At 43.3% G+C, this 14,956-nt stretch overlaps 2 protein-coding genes across 5 annotated transcripts in view; one reads left to right on the top strand and one right to left on the bottom strand.

Moving 5' to 3' along the window:
- The window catches only part of LOC103368824 (non-muscle caldesmon-like), a 41,175-nt gene extending 30,206 nt beyond the window's left edge, over positions 1 to 10,969 (top strand). The window contains exons 14-15 of one of the 2 annotated variants that reach the window (XM_008297317.1): positions 403 to 502; positions 10,039 to 10,969. In XM_008297317.1, the coding sequence (XP_008295539.1) occupies positions 403 to 502; positions 10,039 to 10,064 (126 nt within the window). In that variant the 3' untranslated portion in view covers positions 10,065 to 10,969. Of the gene's footprint in view, positions 1 to 402; positions 736 to 10,038 lie in introns of those variants that run through there. The other variant, XM_008297316.1, reaches the window with a different exon arrangement.
- On the bottom strand, positions 560 to 13,351 carry LOC103368825 (mucin-17-like). Of its 3 annotated transcripts, XM_008297320.1 has the most exons (4): positions 13,229 to 13,351; positions 12,816 to 12,856; positions 5,837 to 7,760; positions 2,593 to 2,846 (listed from the first exon to the last, which is right to left on the bottom strand). In XM_008297320.1, exons 3-4 carry the CDS (start codon positions 7,749 to 7,751, stop codon positions 2,683 to 2,685), a joined length of 2,079 nt encoding a protein of 692 aa, XP_008295542.1. In that variant the 5' UTR covers positions 7,752 to 7,760; positions 12,816 to 12,856; positions 13,229 to 13,351; the 3' UTR covers positions 2,593 to 2,682. The 3 variants fall into 3 exon arrangements, with proteins under 3 accessions (XP_008295540.1, XP_008295541.1, XP_008295542.1); XM_008297318.1 differs by having other exon boundaries at positions 560 to 7,760; XM_008297319.1 differs by lacking the exons at positions 12,816 to 12,856; positions 13,229 to 13,351 and adding an exon at positions 12,873 to 12,877 and having other exon boundaries at positions 560 to 6,286.
- Positions 13,352 to 14,956: the final 1,605 nt, after the last annotated feature.

Below are 14,956 nucleotides of genomic sequence, written 5' to 3'. Positions count from 1 at the left end.
CAAAAACCTTTAATGTTTTGGAAGAGTTACGTTCATGACTTCATGTGGTTCATTCGGGGACACCATGAGAGCCAAAAAAGAGACAAAATATAGCTAATAAATGAGCTGCCCAGACAGAAGACTGCTCTGTTGTCAATTTTTAAAATTTAACTGAAATTAAACACAGAGTTTGTGCAGTCATTGCTTTAGGCTGCTGCTCTATTATTTACTATAACAACAAAGACAAATATTCACTTCAAAGATGAGAAACACACTAAATGTCTGTCCGTGTCATCTGGAAAATATGGTGGAAACTGAGATCTCAGTGGATAATAAAGGTTTTGGGTTGTTGGCACGAAGGAATAAACATGAATGTTTTTGAACTTGTCTCTAATAAATACGGTTTCATCGACTGAATTTCAGGAGAGCTCCTCTGGTAAAAAATACAAATTCGTGGTGACGGGTCACGGCAAGTACGAGAAGGTTCCTGCTGGTGACGGCTGCAGTGAAAACTACGAGTCAGGTAAGAAAGAAACCCAGCGTAAAACCCTGCAAAAAACAGAGACAAACACAAGAGTATGGTCTCACAACGCTTTATGCATTTCTAAAAATCACACAGTAAACAAAAACATGTGAAGCATCTGTGTAATAAATGGGGCTGTGTTCAGCTTATGAGGGTTTACTTTCCCCTCAGCAAAGAAATTCCACATCGTGATGGTCTTCTTGGGGAAAGCAACAATTTTTAGAATCCAGAATAGAGACAAACAAACGAGCCACAAGTACAACATCGTAATACCGGCTATGGCAGCATCACACGTCTAATATCTACCTGTCTTTGTCCTTCAGTCTGTCCTCCTACGTCAGGCCTCTTCATCATCACTCACTAGTGTTCACGGCTACATCCTACGTACAGTCTAGACTCACTGATCCACCAACAAAACCGTTTGATAACTACAGGAAATATTGTATCATGTCCTCCTTATCGGATGAAAACAATCTGCAGCTGTTTTAGTTTAACTTCAAAGACTCTGTTTCTGGGATGCAACAGATTTGTTCGAGTTCACAGCCATGCTAGCAGCTCTGTGGCTAAACACTGTGATGGTGCTAACATGCTAATGCTTACCAGGATCAAAGTTTACCATGTTTGTGTGTTAGCATGCACAAATTTGTTAACTGGCACAAGGTACAGCTGAAGCTAAAATAATAGCACGTTAATTTAAAAAGGTAGTTCAGTTTTGGATGAATGAAAGTCCAAAGTTTTGAGAATGAATTAATGCCAAACCACAAAACCTGTTTCCGTCAAGACCAAACTGACCCAACAGGCCGACACCAGAGTCGCTAGCATGGCTAAAAACACCAACTAAGCACTGAGAGTTATTAATCACATTACCCAGCCACCACTTTCTATTCACACCCAACCTGCAGAAACCTAAATTTATTCAGACCTTCACCCTTCACCCATCTTCGTTGACCTTCTTCCGAAACCCATCTGCCCTGTTGTTCCAGGAATGTAAAAGCCCTATTTATTACAGAGATCAAACGCTACCAGCCTACCAGCGGTGTACACTAAAAGCCTTACTTTGTTTAGAAAAATAGAAAAAGGTAGAGCATGACGACAAATTAAACAATCTATGAAAAGAATCTACAGGAGCTACGTGCACTCAGCACTACGTCTAGGCCTTCGTCAAATGAAAAAAACTAATCTAACCAAGTAGAGCTGCAGAATATCTAATGTTCCTTCTTTTGTCTAATTCAATTTTAGAAGTGCAAATATGGCACCTTTGTATTAAAGATGTGCTACTGCTATTTGACCTTTAAGAGCTTTAACAGGTACCTTAACCACTAACTAATGAATTTTATCTCAGCAAAACTTAAATTTCAACACCATGGCAATGTTCTAGCTCCAGCATTGAGTCAAGTCAGGTTCATGCTTTTCCCCTCAAGAGTCATCCGCCTCCTCACTGCAGCCCTGATTTTCTTATTATCTCACATATATCCACAAAACTTCTATGATTTCTTTCCTCACAATTCTTGCTAGAATTCCTTCACGTTTCTCTGTGGCCTTCCTACTTGAGATCAGATGAATTCACTTTTCATTCATCGGCCTCGTCAGTAGTTTTTGCTGAGCCGAATCCTCTGGCTTTTCTGTTAAAGTCCTTCCGTTCGTCCTCCTGAGATTTACGTTTTATCAGCCCCCGTTCAAAAACGGCAGCTATACTCGTGAGCGGCTTCTCTGCCGCTTCTTTCAGCTTTCTGGCGTCAAATCGGGGGCTGTACAGTAAAATCGGCAGGCGGTTGACAAAAGAAGGAACTTCGGCTGGATTTTCTTTGGAGGACTTTTTTGTGTCTGGGTCTTTCTTGTTGCTGTGGATCTGGTCCATGATTCGCTCTTTGGTGGAGAACATCTGAAACAGGAGTGCGTCCCACATCTTCAACGCTTTGGGACCTTGTTGGTTCTTGACCACCTCCTGATTGGCGGGTTGGTCGACTGACGGCTTGACTGGATCCATTTTCTTGTCGCTATCGACTCCTGTTTCGACCTGAGGTTTGGCTTCCGCTTCTGGAAACTGCGGTTCGTCCGGCTCGACAACCATGTGTTTCTTCAGCCGACTCCACCCGCTGAGCTTAGCCTTCAGACCTTTAGGCTTCTGGACTGCCTTCGGTTCAGCGGGTGACGAAGTAGTCTCCGCTTTGACGGCCTTATCAGCAGTTGAAGATGCAGTTGATGTCGCTGACTTCGTGGAGGGTTGGGCGTCCGTCGGCGCAGCTTTGGTCTTCAGAAGGTCCTTGCCTTTGAGTCCAGTGTTTGGCTGAGATGGCGGTGATGTTCCTCCGTTTGGGGACGGAGCTTTGACTGAGACTGAGGCCTGAGGCAGAGAGGCAGGAGTGGCAGAGTCAATCACAGCGGCTTTAACTATGGACGCTTTCATGACAGTATCTGTTGCGGGCTTTGCGGGGGAAATGCTCCCTACTGGTTGCTCTGTCGGAGGCTCAACACTACTGGTGTGAGAGTTAACCTGAGCCGGATCGGGGAGAGACTTTGAGGATTCGGTGGATAGAGCTGATGGTTTTGTTTCTACCTTGGCAGAGGGAGGTGTTGGTTCTGTTTGCTTAACAGGAGGTTTAGATTTTAGATTAGGTTTACTGGTTAAATCAGGATTGGTGGGGGCACTAGCTTTGGCGTTCAATGAGGAGAGTTTTCCTTCTTTACTGGAATTTAATCCTAGAATATTCTTTAGTAGTTGCATTTGGGAATGTTTTACCTCAGGAGTTGTTGGTGGTGGTTTTATTTCTGCTATTGCGACGTTCTCAGTGATTGGCTTCACAGATGGCTGAACAGTAGGTGTATCATTTTGAACGGTTGTAACAGGAGAGTTTATCTGATCTTTTATTACAACAGATGCAGGTTTCATTTCTGTCAAATGGTTTAAAGGGACAGGAGTGTGAGCGGACTGGGGTAAGGTAGGGGTGAAGCTTTGTTTAGGTGTATGACACACTCTTGGCTCGAGTAGAGGTGAAGCTCTTGTTGCAGTCCAAGGTTTAGGTGTAGTTGGAGGACTGTGGGGGACTTTAAAATCTCTGGTTGCTTCGCTAACAGGCTGAGTGTTTGTAGCAGGATGGTTATTTAAAGCAACATGTGAGAGGGTCTGAGTGTTTACAGTGTGGATGTTGGTTCCAGTAGACCTTTTTGTTTCAGTAAACTGTTTCACTAACATCTGAGCATTGGTTTCTGTGATTTGACTTGCAGTGTGTGTGGTTTGCTGTTCTACACTGATACCAAATGTATTAGTGATGGAAGTTGTTTCCGTCTTAGATGCTGCTGAGTTTTTGTTTTTTATTCGTGGACTTGGTAAAGGTTTATTGTCTATAATTGGCTGAATGAAAGAAAATTGTTCTTTTGAGGTGGTTTTAGTGGTGATTTGATGTCCAGGTGTCTCAGAAGGTCTGTTCTCAGCAAAAAGTTTACCTTCAGCAGAGCCTGAAACTGATTTTGCACTTGTGGCTGGCTTTGGGCTTTTTGGTGCGACATGCCTTATGGTAGGGCTGGAAGGCACTGCAGGTTTACTGGCCTGCACGGCATTAAATGGTGGTTTACTGCTCACTGCCGGCTCCACCAGCTTTGGCAGAACAGCTTCCATTTGAAGCTTGTTGGGGAATTCGCTTTCAGCTGCAGGAACATTATAAATTTTGCCCCCCAAACTGGATTTGTTTGACAGTGCAGTCTCATGTTGAATAGTTTCTACATTTGCAGGTTGTCCAGGTGGAACGGTGCCGGGTACAGACCTCAGCTGGTTTGGTTTGTTGGACAGTTTGGTTTCGCTGCTTGCCGTGTTTCCTTTTAAAAGACTAGAAGCAGCTGGGATTGTTTCAACAATCGATTGAGTTTGGATGTTTTCTTCTCTGACAAGTGCAGCAGGAGGATGTTCTAACGGCAGTAAACCGACTCTTTCAGTGATGAGCTGTGGATAAACTCCTTTGTCTACTGCTGAACTGCTGCTTCTGTTAGTGTCAGTATTCATAAAATTGGGGAGTTTGGCTTCTATATTTGCTTGGCTGGGCTTTACTGCATCTTTAGTTTTTAAAGTGGCTTCAGCTGCTCGTGGCGCTCTGAATGAGTCTGTGTACAAACCTGCTCCTTGGCCAACAGATCCTGCACTACTCTGTGTGTTCACAAGTAGATTCTCACTTCTGTTTATCGGCTTTTGGGGTTCTTTTGTTGACATGTTTGATGAGTTTGTCTCTGAAGGGAGCTTAATGTCTGAATAGTTTGGTGATTTGGTTGCAGGAGCATGTTGGACAGGGAGTTTAGCTTCTGTTTTTGGTTTATCTAGTAAGGGGCTATTTACAGCAGGTATATATGGTACACTTGATGGAGGCAAATTGATCTTTTCTAAAGTTAGAACAGGTCTGTGGGCTTTAGTTTCAGCACTTACTGGTTGTCTAAACTTTTTTTCAGCTGAAGATACAGTGCAGATACTGTACTGTGCAGAACATACAGATGCTGTGACTGGCTCATGGGGCAACAAGGCTTCTCTACTGGCAATAATTGGTTCTTTGGAAGGTTTACTAGAGAACTGGGGCTCAGTTTTTGTTTTGTCAAGGATATGTTCTGTATGAGCAGCAATAGAAGGCAAAATATTCCCCATGTTTGTGTTACTGGGCAGAATAGCCTCACAGCTCGCTTTGATTTGCTGGTTGACCTCTTCCTTTTGTTTATGTGAAACTTGACTGGACTTTATTGGGGTTTCTGACACCAGTTTGGTGGATTGTTGGGTTCCTAAGATGAACGCACCATTTATTGTGGTGCTCTCTAAAAATTTGGCCTCCAACTGTTTGGCAGGCGGTTGAGTGATCAGGTTTTGACTGTCAGCTAAGGTTTTAAAGGGCTTGGCAGTGAGCTGAGCGTTGGGACCTTGACCTATTGATGGATTGACCCCACTAGCAATTTGAACTGGAGCTCTGTATTCATGTGCATTTATAATTTTGGATTCTCCTGTGAAGTTGTTGATAGGCTGTGACACTGAAGGTGTTTTATCAAAATTGTAACCTTCTTTGGTTTTATGCTGCGTTTCTGTATTTGAATCTGCTTTCACTAAGGGTGAGGAGGAGCTGGACAGGCCACTGCTATCAGTCAGAGATGGGTTCATTTTTAGTGCTGCCTCTATAGAAAACTGTGCCGCACTTTGTGTGTGTACCTCACCTGCTTTAGGTATTGGTATTGGAGCCTCAGAGTAAGAGGCTTTTGGTGGGGATACGTCACTTGTGGATTGTTGCATTGTTTTCTGAGCTGAGCTGAGGGGAAGCTCAGGTTTTATTGTGTCCACGTTAGTAGTTTTAAGTGATTGTATTCCAATACCGTTAGCTTCAGACCCACTCTCCTGACAGACGTCTGTGTTTTGTGTGATGATCTGCTCAGCCGGAAGCTCTGGAGATGAAGAGGGAAGATCTTCATGTCCGTTGAGCTGTTTTTCAGGCTTTGATTCATCTACAGGCTCGTCTTGGTTGGTTTGGTCTGCAGAGGCTTTGTTAATCCTTTGGGGTACAGGGCTTTGATTTGAAGCAGCACTCCTAATTCCACCGTAGGCAGCGTACTCAGCTGGAGTGAGCCCGTAATAAGTAGACCGTGATTTGGGCTTTGAGTTTGCCAATGACATCTGAGTCTCCAACAGTGACGTCAAAGACTTGCGTGCCACGTTTACAGGAGGACGAAACGTAGACAACGCTGGGCTTGGACTCGAAGGTGCTGGCGTTGGGTTCAGATTCTTTGGTACAGAAAGAAATGATGGAACCTGTGGCAACGATGAAGCTTTGTTTTCTTGATCTGTTTTTATATTCGGGGTGATGGGTTCTGTTAGTGTTGGTTTGACCACAGTAAAGTCTTGAGCAGTCGTGGCTTCTCTCTGGTACAGCTCAGTGTTGCCGACGCTCAGATTTATTGTGCTCCTCTGTGTATTTTGAATCTGTATCTCTTTGTAATTACTGGCTTGTTTGATGGCCGTTATGTTATTAACATTGGTTTGACTCCATTCTTCTCTGGCGGCGGTTTGAATTGCTGATTTGTGTCTCGGAGCCTCCTTGACAGCAGCAGGAGGTTGCAAATCTTGAGATAAGTTGAAAGCAGGACTTGCAGCAAATAAAAGTGGGTTTGGTTTTGAGATTTCAAAAATGGGTGTCGATACTCGAGCTGGTGTGCAAGAGGGAGTCTTAGGTCTCCCACACTGGGTCCAGGATGAAAAGTGATCAGTTTTCAGCACTGAAACAGCTGGTTTCTCCCTCTGTGCTGCAGATAATGATGCTCCCTGGTAGGCTGGGTTTATTCCTGACAGGTCCTGCATAGAGGGAGGTTTGGAGATCTCATAAAACGTTGCCTTTGACGTATAAATCCTAGCCGGTGTGGCGTCAGGACTCACCTCCTTTACTGCTTCAACAAGTGATATTTTTGAGGCCGTTATTTCAGGGGGCATCTGGCTTAGAGCAAAGTTGCCATTACTGGTTTGTCTGGCAGTCAAAGTTGATGTCTGGCTCGGAGGGCCGTCCTTTGAGGCAGCGTTTGTCTCCCTCTGGCTGGGAAATAAAGGTTGACTGTTTGAAACTGATAGCAGCGCTGGAACTGGAGGTAGGTCTGACACTTGAGAAGGTGCTGGGCCACAGTTGGGGGCGGCTGGGGATAGGGTCAAGCTGTGAGTCGATATTTTCGGGCTGGACTGCGACACAGCGACTGTTGTGACTGACCCACGGGAATTTGGTGTCATGTTTAAGGTGAAAGGAGAAGCCAGAGGCGGCGCTGCAACCTGCTCAGGTGGCAACATGAAAGGAGTCGCCTCGTCGAACAAGAAAGAGGAACACTCGTACAGCGGAGCCACCTGGTGCTCTGAACCTCTGGTCTGGGCTGCGAAGGCCGGAGGGGGGAAGCTGACAGTCTGAACATAAGGGCTGCTCTGAGGATGAGGGAATGCAGATGCAGAGTGATCATACAGGGAGCCAAAGGGGAAATTGGACACCGAAGGCTCGGCGATGTACACCGACTCTGGCGTCCTCGGTGGGCTGGACTGGTCACTGTGCTCGAGGTCTGTGCTCGCTTCGTTGACAGGCGACAAGCAGGAGCGAAAGGGGATGGGCGTCTGAGAGAGGCTGCCTTTCTTCTTGGCTCTCTTCTTCTTGAGTTTCTGAAGCCTTGCGTTGTCCTTGCCCGGTTTTGGCAGTAAGGGTGGAGGATACTGCTGGGAAAGGTCAGGCTCCAGCCCGTTACTGTAGCTGACTTCCATCAGCATTTCACACTCCTGCAAGAAAGATAACATTCATCAGTCTGTTTATCTGCCACTGAAATGTATAGGAGACATGAATCTGTCACATTATTAGCGGTCTTACTTACAGCACCTTATTTAGGTTCAGTTACATTTCTAAAACTCACGGAAACATTCTTGTCTAGTTTCCATCTCTGACATTTTAATCTCATTTTTGTATCTTTAACTTTTATATCCTGTGAGCTCTTGAGACCAAATTCCTGCTCTGAAATCTGTAATCTAGTTTCTCATAGTGATCATTTTGGCACCAGTTTAAGTCTTTTGCTGAACACGTGTTTTACTTAAATCCAATTTTATATATTTTTTTATTGTTTTAATTTGATTTAGTCTCATGTTTGCATTTTAAAGCTTTCATTGATCAGTTGAGCACTAACTCTACAACTGTCCATGTCTTTGTCAGAGGCTATCATGGTTACAGGTGTTATTCTCGTCTGTGGTGAGCTTAGTGGATAAAGTTTGGTCTCCATGTCCTTCGGCTCTGCAGATGGACTCAGTAAATCCAGTTCATGGTATCATTTCCAAAGTCTTCTACTGTTAGCATTGCTGCCGCTACACACTCTGCATCAAAGAGCAGCTTCAGTAACGATTCCCTCCCGTGTTGTTGTATAACATTAATACAGTTATCCAGAATTATGTTTGTAGTCGCTACTGACATGAAAGATATTCTGCTAAAACATCGTCTGCATGTTTGTAGTTTGTCTCTACAGTTTCTCATTGTAATTTATGGATGATTTTAGTTCACAAGTCTGCTTCCTTTCAAGAGCCGCCTTTTAACGTGACTGAATATAAGAAGCTTATAATCAACTGTAGGACAACAGATCAAACTGATAAACCCACTGGGGGGAAAAAAATGGAAATGGAGTATTAGTGTGTGATTCTACAGATGCTGCAACTCACTGAAAAATATTTTTGCATTTAAGCAGTTAATTTGTCAAGTCGGCCATCTTGAGGATTATCGTTAGTAGAACAGTTTTGATGTTCGTCCATGAAAAGAGTCAAACGTGTCATAGTTCCCATTTCAAAGTATTGCTTTTTATTTTGCTTTCTTTTTGTTGTGGAAAAAAAACTTGTCAATGAGTATTTTTCATCATAGTTCTTACTGATGAAATTAAACACTGAAACAAAGGCCTCTCATGATAAAGTATAATCATATGCACCTGAAAAAAGAAATGTTTCAGCTGTTATTTTAGTCAATAATAGCAACTGGAGTAAAAGCTTCACTAAAAGATAAAATCTGAGGGAAGATCCAACAAATTTTGTGTCACCAATTCGTTACAAGACACCATCTAAAGACACTGATGAGAAAACTGTTAAAGCTTTGAAAACGATGACAAAACATGTTTGTCGACGACATATTTTCTCACAATGACACCGAACCTAAAACTAATGAAAAATGACATCGTAGGTCAAAGACTTTGACTGAATGTTTTGCATGTTTTGACAACAAGTAAAAACCAAAACAGTAATGTTCAGAATGGACAAGTTAACGTATCACTGTTGTCATGCAAAGTGATCAACATTGTCTTCCATCGCCTCCAGAATTATATCTGCTCAGTACAATTAATGAATGTAGATGAGCTCCAGACATTCAGCTTTTTAAAAGAAAAAAAAAGATGCACACGAATGAAGAAGCAACAACAAAGCAGCTGAGACGAACTCTGCACAGCAGCACCTGACGTCTCCAAACAGGTGAGCTAACGCTAATCTAAAACAGGTGATGTTTGCTTCGGTCGGACATCTTTCAACTGAGCAGTTTGGAAGTGATGAGTTGAGCTGGATTTACTGAGGAGAGTCCGTCTGTTGCGTCACTGCAGAGCAGCCAGACATGAAGCTTTTTCCAATTACTTTACGACGGAGGAGAAAAACACCTGTAACCATGGTAACCATACACAAAGACGCAACATCTGTGGTTTCAAAGTGCCGAGATGACGTAAAAATTAAAAGTCCAAACATGAGACTCAAATGTCACCAACTAAAACAGATTTTCATCAAAAGACTAAAACTGGCTCCAGAATAAACACAGTATGAACCAGAGTATCAGGACATCAGAGTTCACCGAGTGGCTGGAAACACTGAGGACGGTTGTTCCATAGCAACGCGGAGGTCAGTACGTTCTCAGAGCCGGAACTCTGGAGAGCCACCGAAATAATCACTGAGTTTGTTTTTATTAATTAGATGTAATAGATATTTAACTAGGCTCGTTGTCTGGCTTCAGATCATCCATGCTGATCATGTTTTTTTTCTTCTTTTACAGCTGGACAGTTCTATGAAGATTTGTGAATCCATGTTTGGATAATGGGGTAAAAAATCAGCCACTCTGACTTCACCACTCTTCTGTGTTTCGGTTGGAAAAGTACTTAAAAGAGAATTATGGTTTATTTCGACCTGCTGTGTTTCCCATTAATGCAACTTAAAACTCTTCATCTCATTGTAGAAAGTCGAGGAAACGAGAAGCTGCACCAAACATGTTGTGAAGCGGTTTAACAGGAACGATCATATTTACAAAGATCATTTAAATGTTTGTTTTCAGTCTGACTGGAGTTAAACAGAAATTCGCCGCCTGGAACGGACGTCTTGCTAACTGCATTAGAGATCTGTATCTGGGGATACTTGCTGTCTGACATGATCACCAGAACATTCATCTGGTTTGTTTACATGTGAGTCTTTCACTCTGAGGATGGAGTCAGAAAGACAACATACAGCCAGAACCTTTGCTGCAAAGCACCCATGAATGAGAGTAATTCCAGATGTGCAAATACAACTAATAAATCTGCAGCTTTGATAAACATCCGATAGATGCTGTTAAACTGGAAGAAAAGACCAAGAGCAGCCGGACCGAACGCTCTGCTCTCCATATATTCAGTTAAAGCTGATGCCGTTAGCAAAGCGTCTGTTCCAGGCGGCTAATATCTGTTTATGTTCAATCAGACTGATCAGGCTCATGATAATTATACAAATCTCAGTGCAGACGAGGAGAACTATGTTAGTTTGATAACTGGAATCACAACAAGAGCTGCAACGATTAGTCGATTAGTTGTCAACTATTAATCGCCTAACTATTTCGATGATCGATTATTTTGTTTTAGTAATTTAGTCTAAATTCTTTGACACCAGCTTCTTAAATGTGAATGTTTTGGTTTCTTCCCTCCTTCATGACAGTAAACTGAATATATTTCGGTTGTGGACAAAACAACACATTTGTCATCTTGTGGGAAACACTGATCAACATTTTTCACCATTTTCTCACATTTTATAGACCAACAACTAATCGATTAATCGAGAAAATACTAAACAGATCAACAGGCAATGAAAACAGTCATTAGTTGCAGCCCCAAAGTAGCACAATCAATACAGCAGGTTAGAATAAACCAGGGTTCTCCTGTAAATCCTGTTCTCTGTGATTCTTTGTTATAATTCTGCAAAAGGTAGGAAACCAAAAAGTGTCTGTAGGTTCTCAGTCATCCAGGTCTTGTAAATACTCAAAGCTTCAGTAAACAGCAACATCAGGACCGAGGTGAACTGAAGAGGCTGTTTCAGTTCAGTTCAGTTCACCCGTCCGGTTTCTTTGTAGTGGAGCTCTCAGTATCTTAAGGTGAATGTTTTTCGGTTTATTCTGATCATGTATTCTTTTTATCCTGTGAATGACGTCTCAGTGTATGTCCTAATGTATCTTTGATTACGATGAAATAAATTCCATGTAACTGATAACCGATTCCTCACGGCTTCATCTGAGGGTTTCCGTTTTTTTTCCTGCTGATTTACTGCTTCGCTGCTCTCATCGTCTTCTGCTCTGTTCCCACTTTAGTGTATTCAGCTGCCGGCCAGCTGCACTGATTTAACCCGCGCTAATGGCTCTGAGACAAGCCTGCAGCTGGCTTTAGAAAACTATGAGCTCCTATGACAAGAGGCTCATTAGCAGGTTTCAGAACTCTTAATTGGGTCCTGAAGATGCTGCATGGTTACAAGGAGCATCGCCTGTGGAAATAGAAAGGCATGTAAAGCCGCTGCTTATGGCGAGGCTACTTTGAAATGATGACAAACTACTTATGAAAATAGTCTCTCAAGGAGACTGTCGGATTTAAAAATGACCTCTGCGGGAAATAAAAGTAAAGCCAAAGCGAGATGATTGACGCATACAGGAGGGTGACCAGGTTCGCGCAGGAAGGAGGGGTCTTAGCAGTAAGCTAATGTTTATGAGCAAAGAAGCTTTAAACGTGACAGGCAGTAAATTGAGTCCAAATTCATCTGCCGCTGACATTACAAGCTCACAATAAGAAGGAGGTCAAAGGTCTGAGGTGTAATTAACAGACAATAAATGTGACATACATTCCTGTGAATGCAGGATTATAGCAGACGTGTTTAAATGGGAACCAGGGGAATATCTCACTTTGTTGGGTTTGTTTACTGTACTTCTACTTGTCTCAGCTCGTGTGGCAACCTGAGCTGAATTGTTCCCTTTCTGTCTGAATATTGGAGGTGCTAGAAAAGGTCTGCGGTCTAATTTTAGCTGGAGGGAAATAAGAGCAAACATCCTGACAGCGAGCACCTGCTGCCTGCCGTCCTGCACTCTGTCCGCTGGAACTCAATCCCAGGCCCAAATCCTCCCAGAGCTGCTCCCACCGAGCGCTGAGCCTCGTAATTCAGAGCAACGATTTCCCCTAAAATTTTATTTATGTCGCGCTAGCACCGGTTTGGTGACTTAAAGCCGAGCCGGATCTCTGACTCGACCTCCTGTGAGATGTCGTCGCCGCCACATATGCGTGCCTGGTTCTGAGCAAATGTTTACGTGAATCCCTGTTGTCACAGTGACTCCGGCGGGCGCAGTGACAAGGAGGCCAGCTGACACATGAGAAGCCCCCTTTTAAGGCTCTGGGGTTGGGTATCTGGGAGGCTTCCACTGCCCAGTTTTCAAAAGAGGAAAGTATAAGATTAGCTTTGCGGAAAAACTGTAGCGTGACCTCAATCTATCGAGCTTCAAAGAACTCAATTAAGCAAACAGGAGGGTGAGCACAATGAATGTGGACGTCTTACCTGAAGTGGACACGGGGGCTGCTTGTGTTTTGTTGGATTGACTGCAAAATAAACAACAGCTTCGTGTAAAAAAAAAAAAAAAATGGAGGAATACTATTCATGTATCCTGTATGAGCAGTTAAGTGGCCGCTACAGGAGCAGAAGTCTAATCTTCTGCAGGTTTGGTTAACTGCTGACTCATGCTTACTATTGGTGCAGAAACACACAACAGGTTAAACACTGCATTACAAGCTCTCCCTCTCGTGGATATAATGTCTGATACGCCTCATCATGCGTTTAACATTTCAGATCGTGCACGTGCTACTATCAAATCCTATGCACCGTTTGCAGGTTAGCGCCTGACGGACGGGTCGGGAACTCGCCGCACAACCGCCGGCTTGTCAATCAACAGACAGCGAGTTTGACTGGTTTACCTTCGGCGAGCGGCTGTCGGGACAAACTGCTCCCTGCTTGTTAATCCCGGCTCAGAGTGCCACAGGGCCGTCTCATCCTGGAGTGAACTGGAGCCTCAGGGAGCGAGCCACAGTGCCCGCGGCCGCTCCAAAAATAAAAGCCCTCAGTGCGTGTTGCAGGGGGCAGACGGGGGTTTCCAGGCCACCTGAGACGGCGGAGGTGCAGCCCCTACAGGCGGCCCGGCGACACCTCCACCTGAGCCAAGGTGGTCGCTTTGGTCTGCAGCAGAGCGGAGCGGAGGAACCCAGGAGGACAAACGGGCCTTCAAACCAGACATCAGCCTCACAGGTTCACCGGCTTGTAGCTCGTATTGAGGTGTTGTTTCCCATCATGTCATCTTCACTGTGGGAAGAAGAAAAGCAGATCGTTCCATCTGAAGTCATCACATTTTTGGATCAATTTCTGCACAACCATCTCTGATTTGCTTGAAATGTTTATAGCTTAAAATATTTTAGCTCGATGTATCAAATACTTTCTGAGGTCATTTCTTTGCACACTGAAATTTGAGGTTTTGTTTGAACGACAGCATCTCTTGTGGTGGATAAATGCCAAACTCGAAATAGCTCAGAGAAGAAGCCTTTTGTTTATTACAAAAAGAAAAGATCTGAGTTAGTCGTCTCTGCAGAGAAAAATAGCTGGATCTGTAATGTGCACACGGGTTTTTATGCCAAAGTCTCACTCAGGCTCTTCCTGCCAGTTGGACTCCGTCATTACTGACGTTTCTCCTTCTATCTGGTTAAAGATAAACGCCTGACATTTTGGTTGTTTTATCATTACATCACGGATTTGAGACAACATTGGACAAGTCGATCAAATCGTCTGATTGTGGCCGAGTTAAAATCTGAAGAAAAAGCAGTGTCATGAAAGGTTCCACCTTTGAGCGCTCATTAGACAAAAAACAGACATTTATGAATCATATTATTTTATAAAATATGACACAGTTTAAGATTAAAAACATGTTTCTAGACTTTTTTGATTTATGATCCTACAACAACAACAAAAGGTTTCCTAGCTGTTGTCTCATCGTGTCTCCTTGTTAATGCCTCCTAAAAACATTTCTTCCACTAAATGATTTAAATAGATTCATTTAAACAACTTCTTTTAGGCTTGAAGAGGTAAAAATTTAATGGAAACAGGAAAAAATGAATTCAGATTCTTCAGAGCGACGGCTGCATTTGTCCTGACTTGACTCCGATTTGTCAAGTTGAGCATTTATCTGTGTGACGACATGTGCTTCACATGGACTGAAACTTTTTACTGGATGAACTGAGCTTGTTTAGTCCTGACAGACTTGTGATCATCCTTTTGTGTTTGTGTGATTATATCATCAAGGTTTACTGTTTTTTTTGTTTTTTTTAAGCACCAAACTGCAGCAGATTTCTGAGTGTCTCACATTAGAGAAGTTAGTACAAATGGTGCTAATAAAAATAAATAAAAAGAGCATGAAGCTGTCACACATCAAACGTGCAGATTGCGTGCTATCATGATGCGACCACAGTTGAGGCGTCTGTCAACATGTGGTTCCCTGCAGCGGCTCACTTTACCCCATAAAACTTTACTTCCTCGTGTAGAATTTATTCTTGTGGAGGCAAGTTGAAGAACTTAAAGACCGACGTGCAGTTTGACTTTAGGCTTTTAACTGTTGGCATACCAGTGGAGTGCAGTTTGTTTTGTCATTTGTAATTGAA

Source organism: Stegastes partitus, unplaced genomic scaffold (assembly GCF_000690725.1).
Source record: "Stegastes partitus isolate 25-593 unplaced genomic scaffold, Stegastes_partitus-1.0.2 Scaffold1209, whole genome shotgun sequence".
Taxonomy (NCBI): domain Eukaryota; kingdom Metazoa; phylum Chordata; class Actinopteri; family Pomacentridae; genus Stegastes; species Stegastes partitus.
Note: the sequence above shows the minus strand (reverse complement) of the source record. Positions and strands in the feature narration are given on the sequence as shown.

What these genes read in the sequence shown, in the direction of transcription:
- LOC103368825 (XM_008297318.1), bottom strand. Translation starts at nt 7,751, where the DNA reads ATGCTGATGGAAGTCAGCTACAGTAACGGGCTGGAGCCTGACCTTTCC.